At 29.3% G+C, this 13,594-nt stretch overlaps 1 protein-coding gene across 1 annotated transcript; it reads left to right on the forward strand.

Annotated features, from left to right (window-relative positions):
* The first annotated feature begins 1,434 nt into the window (after positions 1 to 1,434).
* Positions 1,435 to 3,294, forward strand: LOC132933824 (uncharacterized). The gene is made up of 2 exons (XM_061000100.1): positions 1,435 to 1,532; positions 2,696 to 3,294. The coding sequence occupies exon 2, from the start codon at positions 2,785 to 2,787 to the stop codon at positions 3,292 to 3,294; it is 510 nt and encodes a 169-aa protein (XP_060856083.1). The 5' UTR covers positions 1,435 to 1,532; positions 2,696 to 2,784.
* Positions 3,295 to 13,594: the final 10,300 nt, after the last annotated feature.

Genomic DNA, 13,594 nt, shown 5'->3' on the forward strand with positions numbered 1-13,594 from the left:
ACATTGAGAAAATTAACCCGTATATAAGCCAAGAACTATATATTATTGTATATACTATAATTTATAATTCGTATAATTACAGGTCCGTCGCGTCGTAAGACGCATGGTAAGACATTATCTGTGTTTGTGTGTGGATTATTTACGACCCGGGAGAGTTAACTAGTTTTATAAATCGGAAGAGTTTACCACCGCACATCAATTTTAGTTAGTAAATATTTGCTAAACCCATTTCTGCAGATTACTGGCAATCAAACTTTACTTAACGCTGAATAATACACCGCTTGCGTATATTCATATAATACATTATATATAGGTAGATATATCGTATAAATGTATGAGTATTCGTACCGGATTAAATTGCTCCGTGGAAGGCGAACCAATTGAATGGTAAGACGTAAAAGGGTGATATTAATATTATATCGAAATCTCGATAGTCATTATATCGGTTTTATGAAACGATTTTTTTTTTCATGATCCTAAGTATATTTATGTGCTTAAGACAATGGTGTGATTTAAAATTTAATATATCTGGTTATTGTATACATATTTAAGTTATAATTAAGTAAAATTATTGAGTTCACGACTCGAGTTTTATTACCTACCGTATAAACCAATTTTTACAAAATTTACTCTAATATATTTATCTACTATAAACAAACTAGAAAGTATATCAAAACTATAATCACATCAGTATAATAAACACAATAAAACATTTAAGCGGTTAGATAATATCAATTATTTATTCGTTATAATTATACATCGTTATTGTAATATATGAATAATACACTATATATTTGAATAAACTTGTAAAATGAATGTACCAGGTAAGCTCATACTTGGGTGTAAAAACACAAACGCAATTAAAATATATTTCACAATACAAAAGAATATTAGCCAACCGACTCCTTAACGATTACATAACAATCTTTCCGAGACGTCCATACACTAAAAAATGCCCATATATGGATATAAATAAATAATAAGTTAAGAAAACATTACGCAAAACAAATACATTATTACGAAAATATTAACGCTAAAATGGCATACAAAGGGAAAATTGCACATGAACAAATTACCTGTATTCGTGCAAATAGTGTTAAAAAACCAACGAAACTATGCGAAAACACAACATGAATACGCACACATGCGCAATTCACATAACAAACGCGAACAATCAATTTTTACGTTACGTAATAACAATAGAGTGGGGATAAAACAATCGCTTCCTTATATAAACGCCACGCACGGACAATAGACTCTCAGTACAGTAGTACACTCAGCGCAACACGGCAGATCAACACAGATGACCACGTCGACGGTGCATGCAGCGAAACCACACAACACCGATCAGTTTTTCTTTTGACACGAAATATTAATCTTTCTTCACAAAGTTAACTTACTATTGCGTTTGTTCTAACTCCTGGATATTGTAGTGTAAGTCGAAAAGTGTTAATAACGTTCATCGACTCATTCCAATCATAGACGTACACATTCCAACGAGAATCTACACATCTTGCTCACTACAACACGAGGTAAGTGAATATACATATTATGTCTTACAGTCGAAGACAAATTATCAATTTGGTACTCAACTAATAATATTCGGAAGTAGGATAAAAATTACGATAAGCGCTCCATCTTAACTAGTTACACCCCATGTGATCTGCCACCTTCTGCTCATTTCTCCTACCCTCCGTCACTTCGTTATTTTATCTCAAACATTATCTTCAACGATTGAAATCGTTGTGTTAAACTAGACACATTTACACGTAAAGCATACTCCGCCGTTCAGACTTCGGCTCTATGACGTCACACTCATATTTTAAAACGCCTGCGTATCTCATTGAGTAATTATTAGTGTTAATGTGTGAGACCTACACTGTATTTCTTAGACAATGACATACCTTAAATCTAAGCAAACTTGTTTTTAGTGTTGTGATGTCCTTTAAGACATCGTCAATGTTGTGAAATTTTACCTGCACGGGCTACGTTGAATAGTACTGTTACAACTATTTACAAGGTTTCTTTATTATTGAACATAGTAACATTAATTAAAGCTGCGGGAAATCGATTTTAAAATGTTATGATAAATAATGTCTTGACATTTAACGTTGTTAGTGTAGGCGTAGACTAGCAAGTTAAAATGATAATAATTTATAAATATAATACCTATACGTAAGTGTTTAAATACCTTTTTATATTATATACCAGTAATTACCAAGTAAAATAATAACAAAATATAAAATCGATAATATGTCATTCCCTAAAAACTATTATTTTCTATCTTTTTTGTAATGATTGATTTTACTCTAAGATTACTTAAAAACATGAAATTCATAATTGACCAACAGGACCATGTTATTTTATCATAGTGGAGTAATGAGTAAGAAGCACATTTTTACTAAATTTTAAATAAAGTTCATTTATTTCTGCTACGGCAGTCTCTAATAACAAACAACTATTTTCTTCGAATGATATTGACAATGCAATATCTAAGACTCTAATAAATAAAGGTTCCAATATGGTTCACCTATTTTCACGAAATCACCCATAAGTAAACTCAAAATAACTGATGAAATATTACATTTCAGATGCCGATTATTTAAATTTTCCTACATTTATATGATCCATAGATGGACTTTTTACATATTAACTTGTTATACGTATATAACATGAATGTATTGTATGTTTACAGACGCTCACCCGACACATTGCGACTCGTACGAATATCAGGCGTACCTCTTGGGATACTTTCACAACTTGTGTCGTACGTGCACAATAAAAATGAAAGCAATTTACTCTATGTTTTTTTACATATCGTTAGCAATTGCATTATGTCCATCCAATGTTTCCACGTTCTGTGGGAACGATGAACAGATCGAAGATTTGAAAACGGCCCTAATAATTCACGAAACCAGTTACACAGTAATGACAACATTGAGCGCAATACCGATAACCGGTGCGGCGTTAACGTTCGTACACGTGATGTCTGCCGGTCAGTTTGCTTTGCGATTGAATGAAGCGTTTGATGAAATGGAAAATTCTTTGAATAAGAATCATATAAACTACAGTCAGTGTTTAGAAATCTTAGAAAAAACGGAAACAGCAAACACAGTCATCAAGTCAACTGGTCTTGGGTTCTCTCTTGCGTCAATGATACCGGGTGTCGGTTTGGCACTTTTACCTCCGAGGATAGCTGCATCGATATCTGCTATGTTCCTTATAAGAGACGGTTTAGCATTTTGGCAAAAGACCGGTTGCCAATATGCTACAACAAGAGATTGTTATTTATAGGTGAATCAATAAATGTATATTAATTATATGATTTGATTGTAAACGATAATATTACCTATATAATATAGTTTTATCATAAAATAAATATTCTAAATTTTACCGCATTATGTTTGCTTTCATTTAACAAAAAACTATCAGTTAGAGGTCAGTGAATCTATTTTTCGCATGTATTGTTTTATCTAGTTAATGTACAACACTGGTTGTAGGTATACTGTATTATACTGTAATATAGGTAGTAATAAGTTGAGTGGTTACATCAAATTCCTTTTTCGGCTTCGTGACAGACTTTTAGTATATATTTAGGTGGGTAAGTTAATTTTCCTTTACTCTATATGGAAATCAAACACGTAAGATGTCCAGTTGCTTCTGTAGAAGCATCACAGCAGCTAGTACCTAAAATTAATACCTAAGTTGTGTATTAATATTTTACAACAAATCCGGCAATATAGCTTGTGGTGTTTTTTTTTCGTAATTCAAAAACGAATAAACGTAGATACTTTCCACTGTGCATTTAATGTTTCAAAATGTCGTAAGTAGGTGATATTATGTGATCGAAGTTGCAATGCTAACATCAAACAGCGTCTATATTACATGTTACATTAACTAAAAATCGTGTAATAAACGCCAATCATGTAACGGTATTTTATGTTAACATATCTGATATCAACATCCTATAAACATGATATAAACACGTTTTGGAAACTTTTATCTAATTGTTTTGTGGGTAAAGAATTATAAAATGTTCTATTTTTATAGCTAAGGATTGAAAACATACAACAAGGTTCCACGTTAGTAGATTATTCTGTAACCAACAAACCTCAAAAATATATAAACACAGTGATTTTTTACAAACATTTTAAGTTCAAATTTTGACGAAATTACATATTAAAATCAGGAATAACGATTATAGTTATTTTGTTGTAATCTAAAAATATTATTAATATAAATAATGAAAGTTTTAGAATATATAGTTATATTTTTACACACAATGGCTGCATACAATGACACGTAGAATAATTAATTTAAGTTCCTGTTCTACTTATTCATAATAGTTAAATAAAATACTAACAATAATATCAACAAATATACTTGGTAATTATAGAATTGTTTTTCGTATACAATGATTTTCTATTCAAATTTAACAACATCCACAACAGTAACCCACTTATAACCCACTGACCCGCTTTTTATATTTTGTGACTGTGTACATGATAGGCGAAAATAGTCAAAATAATGCTTTGATTTTCAACTTCGGTGTCTTTTCTGGTGGAAAAGTGAATCCGGTTGGTGCAAAATTTAAATAAAAATATCAGTAGTTTTAATAAGCGATTGGAAAATCAAAAAAAAAAAATAAAGAAAAACTGGAACTTTTGCGCAAAACCAAATTTTGACCAAATAAATTTTGGTTTTTGTTCTAACTCTTTAAAAATTACTGTATATTATACACGATATTTTCACTGAATATTTATATAAGAAATTTCGAAATGTGGTGACTTTTTTGAGCTAATTATAGGAATAAGAAAATATCGTGTTGTATTAGTTTTTTTTCAATTACTGTTGAATAAATACAAAATTTGGTAAAAGTAACTTGAAAATGTAATGCAACATTCCTCATAAGTTGTTGTTAGAAGAAATTAAAAAAAAAGTTGGGCGTAAATCCACAGTATTTTTTTAAGAGCGTCTGAAGTTAAAAATTTGATAAAATTCAATAAAATCACGAATATTTGCAAATTATTTTAGGTTAGACATTATAAAATATTTTTTAACATTTTAAAATGTATTACAAGTTTCCCCTTAAGTTGTCCTACATTTGACATAAAAAAAAACTTTACCTGATAGTCAAATTCAATTTTTACGCGCGTTTGAAGTTAGTCATTTAATATTCACCCGTAAATTAACAAATTCTCATACAACTATTTTTATTATTTTTTTTGTTATTCAAAAACTAATAACCGAAGGTACTTGATATTTTCAAAAAATGTTTATTTTATCATTTCCCATAACTGATTTTGACTAGTTTTGAGTTATTTATAGACACTTGAATTTATTTTAGTTTTTAAATATATAGTTATATAAAGATTTATATTCACTCGATATCTCATAGAAGACGGAACGATTTTCTGTCTCTGTTGTTATAACGATGAATAACTATAAATACCTGAAATTTACACTAAACATTTTTACTTTCGTTATACTAGTATATGTGGTACAAATTTCAAAATATTTTTCTCGTTTTAATCTGTTTACGGACATTTTTAATTTTTTTTTTGTAAATGGCAATATAAATTTATTCGTTGGGTCAAAATGCTTGAAATATTAATGCAAGGCTCCTGATATGTTGTTACAACAGCAGTTGAAAAATATTAATGACCAAAAAATATAAAAATATATAATCACAGGGTTTTTTTAATAGGTAAGGAAATTACATATTAATTAACCAAGAATAACGATTTTAGTTATTTTGTTGTAATTTAAAAATATTATTCGTGGGTACTTGGATTATCTTTTAGAAATAAATTATAATAGGTAAAATTATATAAAAATTAAAAACTCATATGGAATAATTGACGAAGCTCCTAATATATCTTGATATATTATTACAAGCAAAAGGCTCCTAATACATTGTGAAAAATAATAAAAATCCAGTCACAATTTTTTTTTATAAGCATTGAATGTTCAAATATTGACAAAATACATAAAAATCCACAAAAATGTGCAAATTATTTTGAGTTAGAAGTTTATAAACATTTTCTTTTATAAAACTTTTATAAAAAAAAAAAAAAATGTCCAAGAGAAAGTCTCAAATTTTTATGATTGTTTGAAGTTCAAATTTTTACAACATTCGATATACCTATTTTCTTATTTTGTTGCAATTCAAAAACGAATAATTGTAGATACATAAAAATGTCACTGAATGTTTATATTCTCATCCAGTTAATGATCAATTCAGCTCAGTTATACCAAAAATTATTTTCTGAGTCATCAAAAACTAATTGGATTGTAAGAAATACATTTCCAAACATGAAATTGTTTAAATATCGCAAGGATTATATTTGCCGACATTCTTCGTGGAATAAAGTACTTGTAACTAATAGTGCTAGAAATCGCAATAAAGGTTGTATCAATGCATTGATTAAAATTCGTGTCAAAAAATATACAAAAGACACGCAAAAAAAGGATGGTAAATTTGGTATTTATTTATAATTATGTATCTTAGAGTGTTGGTATAAGTAAGTATTTATGTGGTTTTTTTCGTATTGTACAATAATTTGAAAATAATTTCTTCTTATAATCAGGACGTTTCTAGGATAAAAATTCAGGACAGGACCGGTTATAAGAAACATTTCTTTAAAGGAATTTTTAATATATTTTCAGTCAATCGTAATATTAAATAATAATAATAAAAATGTAGGTATATATTACGTTTTGTCATGTAATAATATTATGGTTGCTGACGGTTTTCGGATACATGTTTTTCAGAGAATAACGGCCAACATTGACGACGATATGCAAGTTTTTAAACTATTAGCAGATGCACAAACAAATCCTACGGACCGACAAGTGTATAAAATGTTTGATTATTGGAGGTAAGTAATTTTAATGTTTTCATTAAATTGTATACGTAAATAAAATATAATGTCCTTTTAGGACAAAACATTTTGGTGATCGTACAGAAAATAGCATTGCACAAGTTGTGAGGGAAATGCAAAATACATTTCCCAATTATATTATTGAAGTGCAGGAAAATCCATTTTGTATTTGTATTGTAACGCCCATAATGCGTAGGGCTCATGGATTACCACTTTATAGAGGTATTGTTTTTGTCGATTCTAGTGGTTCGTGTGACCAAGGTGGTTCATGTGTTACATTTTCCTTTGGGGTTACAAAGGTTGGTGGCATACCATTAGCGGTATTGATTCATAAATTCACTAATAAAGATGATTATGCTAGTGCATTCAAATTTTTAAGAAAATCATTGGGAAATTTTGCTTTTTTATGGAGTCATCGATTTTTATGACAGATGATAATAAATCAAACGCCAAGCCCTTAATGAAATTTTTCCAAATTTTATACTTTTGTTATGTACATTTCATGTTCTACAGGCTTTATGGCGTTGGCTATGTGAAAGTAAACATAGTGTTAGTATATTTGAAAGGCAATTATACATGCAAAGATTTCGGAAAGTTATGTATTCACCCAATGAAATCGAAACTAAAGTAATGATGGATGAACTATGCAACGATAAATCAACTCTTTTTTCAAAACAAATGATGAGTTATCGAAATAGAATTTTAGAATGGTGTATATGTTATAGAAATCAATTTCCAACTCATGGCCATAATATCAATAATATTGTAGAAGCATCCAAAAGAGTTTTTAAAGACATTGTTCTTGAACATTGTAAAGTTTTTAATTCGGCAGCTTTAGTCTATTTTTTTTTGCAAAATTTTATAGGATTATCATAAGAAGCGTCTGATAAAATTTTCGTCATTTCATGTTACAAAATTTGAAATTATTTTCCAGAATGTTTGTAATAAAGCTAAATTACTTGAAATAAAACAAAAAAAAATGATACAACTTATGAAATTCATTCATCATCTGGAAATAATTTTTATACAGTTATAAAAAACGATAAGTTAAATTTTTTTTGTGATCGTGCATTTGGTCAAGGTGGTCGATTTTGCAAGTATATGTGTGCAGTACACTTATTTGGAAACACTGTTAATAATCTTCCTAACTTGACAGACAATGATCGAATTGAAATAGGAACTTTGGCTGTAGGAAATAATTTTGACCATACGTTTCTACATAAAATGGATATAGACACAATAGAGACGGAGATGGAGACTGAATGTGTAACGTTAAATAATAAAGAAAATACCTTGGATAATTTAAATTTTCATAGTAGTATGCAAAAGTTTCATATGGATTAGAGTAGAAAATGATTCTAATATTAACAATGACAATGCTTTAACTGGCAGTGAAATGGATATTGAATTTGAATTACTAACTAAAAATATAAATAAAATAAAACAAATAGCAAAAAATAAGAACAACAAATTTGTTTTAAACAAAATAAAACTATTAAACAAAAAACTTAGTGGAATTACTACAGTTTCAGAATTATCTGAAATTTCTGCAACGTATTACGTCGAAGCAGAGTAATAGGAATCCAACCAACATCGTGGTCAAGAAGGATAAGTCAGATAACAACAGGTGCCAAACAAATTCTAGCAGGTTGACCATCAAATAGTGAAATGCCATCTAATAAAAGACGTACCAAAAAAAGATGGTTAGGAGAAAATATAAAAAACGATACGGCAAATGCAAAATCACATTGACATAGGTACTCAGTACAGTAAACAAACTCTATTTATATTTAATATAGTACATATTTTATAATTTAAAAATTGCGATAAGAAAACAACTTAATTACTAGGACTAACATTATTTTATTATTATATACTTAAGCTGATTTATAAAAATGTGTAACAAGTGTGTAAAAAATGTGTGACAAGTTTTAATAAATATTGAATGACGTAAGAAATGTATAATATGAATATAATTCTTCCTTAGCTATAATAATATACAAAATCAAAAAAAAATAATAAATTAATAATATTTAATAACAAACACTAACATTATTTTATTATTATATTGATGTACGCCGTTACACACTAATTATATTTACAACTTACAAGTACATATTTTATAATATTTATATGACGGCTAACGCTGAAGTGTCAAACTCGTGTATAAAACGGAACAGAAATTACAGCTCCGGATTATACGTTGATTTGGCACCGAGTGCTAGATTCATGTACAGAACGTAAATACGCCACCGGAATACCGGATGATCCCGGTGGGCCCACTTAAAAATTATAAGACCCGGGCCCCCTACCTGTAGTTTCAGTTAAATTCCGTAATTGTATTATTTTTAACAATAAATAATATTTTTTTAAAAATTATTTTAATTGAATAATTGAAAAGAGAAAATTACATAAACGACAAACAACAAACGTCGTTGGTTAGTTTTAGTTTCTGGTAATACATTTTTTGGTGTACTAGGTTTGCTTAGATTTCTAATCTATTATAGCCGCCTGTTTCCATTTAATATTACGCCCGGCGCCGCCACCGCTAAAGCACTGAGATCGACAGAGGTGGTAGCCGCCGCCGCCTAAGTTTGTGCATTTGAGGTGCGTCTACGCACACACATGTAATCTTGTAAAATAGTGTAAATAGCGCATGCGCAGACCGCTGCCAGAGCCGACTAAAATCTACCGCTCAACGATATTATAAACGTCGGCCGCCGGGTGCATAATTTGTTGCAGCCCCGCTACTTGCTAGGTGGGGAGCTGCACGCTGTCGTCACTAATACACGGCCATCGCAGACGCTCGCAGTGTCGCATGTCTGTTATCATTTGGTCATGAAATATTATCTATAAGTGTGAATATGATTAAATGATAGTCTAGTTAGCACAGAATAGTAATTTTTACTCATAACTGACTAATATTTCCGCTCCATTTTGAAAAGAATACATTAACATATTTTGTTCCTGTGTTAGAGACGTTAGAGTAATAGTGTTTTTACAATTTAATATTTTTCCGCCTCATGTAAAATTACATGTCAAAACCACCACTGAAACACAATGTGGGGTTCATAGAGCAATAGTTATAATTATTGTTATTTTAGATTCTGAGTCGAGCGATGAATGTATTGATTTCGAAATGATGTACCCCCAGCCCCCCCCCCCCCCCCCCCCCCCATAGTTGGGCCTATGCCTGGCGTGTCCCGTCTGACGCAGGCGATAGCATTTCGTTTCTTCGAGACCGGTGCTGCTGACGTCCGTGTTCCTAGCCACTCTGTAATTGAATTGGGAATTTCGAAAAGGGCCCATCTCAAATTTTTAACCAAATATATTTTCTCGTGTTTTTTTATTTACTTATTTAGACCGATATTTTATGAGCAAAAAGGACCCATATTCGTTTCAATTTTAAATCCCTGTAGTCCTAGTACAAATTTCGAAAAGGACTCATCTCGGAAAACTTAATTAATCTCTTTTTCAATCAAATTTTACTACAATATTTGTAGTAAGCATTTCAAGCATCGTTCAACGATTTCTTTTTACTTAACTACAATAAATACATATTTCCAAGTTTGTTTAAACTTCATTAGTACAAACAGCATTATCTCCAAACATCATATTGATGACATCGCTAATCTGTGGTTTATTTAAAAAAAATTCAACGACTTTAAGCCAAATACTGGGAGAAACTTTATTAGCATTATGTTAAAATAAATCGTAAGCTTTTAGTTCCTATATATCGGTGAATTTATGTTCTATATTTATTTCTAAGATACTTGTGTCATTTGGATATGCTTTGATTTCCAAAACCAAAATTTCGATGGTCATGGAACTTTTTGATTTGTTTATCTAAACAATAAAGGTGTAAAAAAAAAAACAAGAAAATAAAGTTTCTTTTAAAAAAAAATAATTTAAATGTTTTACCCATTGAATATAATGTTCATAGGCGTGCACAGACTTTGTCCGCAGGGGTACCCCTTAAAAATGTCTGTACCAAAGATTCTTGTACTAATGACTACCGCAAAAAGGGGTGACTTCGGACATGTGGGGTAAATTCGGACCACACCATGTTTTTTTTAGTTATCTTTTAATTTTAGAATACACGTTTAATAAAAGTTCAAAACTGATACTCTATGTTAATATCTATTATAACCTTCATAGAAAATAATATTTATTGATGACATAATGATGTCATAGTACACGTTATGGAGGTAAATACAAAATATTATATTTTTGTATTTTTAAATTATATAACTACATTGACTACTGTAGCACAACAGCAAATAGAAATATTTGATTGCGGTTTTAGGTTATCTATACCCGTTAACTTGTCTGTGTTAATTGGTAATTGCATTGATTTTATAATATACTATAAAATCAATGATAATTGGTACTTATATGTGCAAACTGTTAAGTAACTTGATCTCACACTGTAGTGTTAAATCGTCTTAATTATTACCAAACGTGGGTGACTTCGGACAACACATTAACTATGCCCAGATCATAATACGTCAACAATGCAGGTGGTCGTCCGTATATAAGAATTATAATCCTAATGTTATTTAAAATGTCGTTGATGATGTTGGTTATAAAACAATTAAAACACAATAAGTAAAAACAGAAAAGTAAAAAATAAATTTTAAGTTGACATGTTTATAGAAAAGTAAATAATTATTTTTTTAGAATATTTAATAAATTATGTTGTATTTGCGATAAATGTATGGGTTTTTTTTTATTTCAATTCAATACATTTTTTTTTAAATATCTATATTATTGTCCAAAAACATTATTAATGTTTTTGTTTCAGTTTAATTTTCTTATGAGCGTTAAACATTGTCTGAATAAATTTTTTTTATAAGCTTCTGTTTTTTGAGTATCTGATGTTACTTTTAAAATAGTTGTCAAATACTTGTCCCACATATCGTCTGTATCAAGTACTGTAAGAGAAGTGTCATATCATTCGAGGAATTTTCTAAAAAAAACATACATATAAATAAAAATTTAATTAAATGTATAACGCATAACAATTTATAAATAAGTTCGTACGTAATTTTAAATTTTATAAATTGAAACCCTTTTATAATATCTCAGGTCTTTTTAGCTAATAAAGTCAAAGTACTTACAAACATACTGTTTTAGATCAAGATAGTGATCTTAATAAAATTAGTATGCTACCCTATATTTTCCCTCCATAAGGTTTATCTAAGAACCATAAATATATTTTTGTTGATAAGTTATCATGACACGAAAACCTTACAAAATTCAGAAACAAAACAAAAACATTCATGTTAAAATAATAATTTTCTTTTATTTCCTCTCCCGCAGAATTTACGTGATTCACTCCTGACACCATTTACTTAGTATTGTGCACGATATAAAACACATACATATCTATGTAAAATGTGTAATGTTAAAGGCAAATCAGGGCATATTATATTCTTTGATTGACAATTTTTAATTCTGTATCAGTTTAATAGTTACTATATATTTTAGGTATTTAGTCCGTTTAATCAGTTACGTCTAATCTTTCATTAAAATAAATCAAATATTACTTATTATAGAAAAAAATAAAAATTCACACATTTAAATAAAACTGACATAAAGTTGTTAGGTGTACCGTCATTTGCGTATGGTAATTTCAGCGCACGTTAATTGAGCGTGGTAATTATAGCGCACGACAATTAAGCGCATACGACATCTTGGCAAATTAGCGCACACTACATTTTAGCGCGCGACAATTCGGTGCAATTTAAAAATACCTAATTGAAAGAATTTCCGTGTTATCGATACAGCAGCAGAAGTTATTATCTATTGGTGTCTAGATAATCGAGATAATCTGATATAGGTAGGTAACTAGTATAAAATCATTTTGTAGTTAGTCATTTTGTGGTATTAACGTCTTTCAACATTCAACAACATAATGTCTGTACTAGAATATATAATAAGGAAAAAAATTATTAGTATACAAAAATTCGGTGCAATTTAAAAATACCTAATTGAAAGAATTTCCGTGTTATCGATACAGCAGCAGAAGTTATTATCTATTGGTGTCTAGATAATCGAGATAATCTGATATAGGTAGGTAACTAGTATAAAATCATTTTGTAGTTAGTCATTTTGTGGTATTAACGTCTTTCAACATTCAACAACATAATGTCTGTACTAGAATATATAATAAGGAAAAAAATTATTAGTATACAAAAATTATATTCATAGACAGGACAGACAAGATTAAAATAAAATAATTTGTTCAGTTTTGGCATTAAATAAGTGTAATTATAAGAATACTTTTTAAACGAAAAAATACTTGTAATATGCACTGTCGTAAACACGTATAATATTTAATTTTAAACTATATATATAAGTTTAGATGATATTATATTAAAATATGTAGTCCATAGTCATTTATCAGACGTTGCTAAAATTCAAGCAAAGAAAACAGTCGAAGAAATGAAAACTCTTGCTAAAGAAAATAGTTCGACAACTCGTGCCATTCTTGGAGAAGGCTCTTCACAGGTAATAATACAAAAAAAATATTATATATAGGAATCGGATGTAATACAATTTAAAATACATAGTATTATTTGATTCAGTAGAACATGAATTAAATTTGTATCCAGGTGATCATTGAATTGGATAAATATAAAAAAATATGCAATTTCATAAACATCCTAGCTCTAATTATAAATTAGTATTGTATATTGATAATAAAT

Source organism: Metopolophium dirhodum, chromosome 1 (genome assembly GCF_019925205.1).
Source record: "Metopolophium dirhodum isolate CAU chromosome 1, ASM1992520v1, whole genome shotgun sequence".
Lineage (NCBI taxonomy): Eukaryota > Metazoa > Arthropoda > Insecta > Hemiptera > Aphididae > Metopolophium > Metopolophium dirhodum.

Coding starts and splice junctions, on each gene's coding strand:
- LOC132933824 (XM_061000100.1), top strand. CDS start 2,785: ATGAAAGCAATTTACTCTATGTTTTTTTACATATCGTTAGCAATTGCA.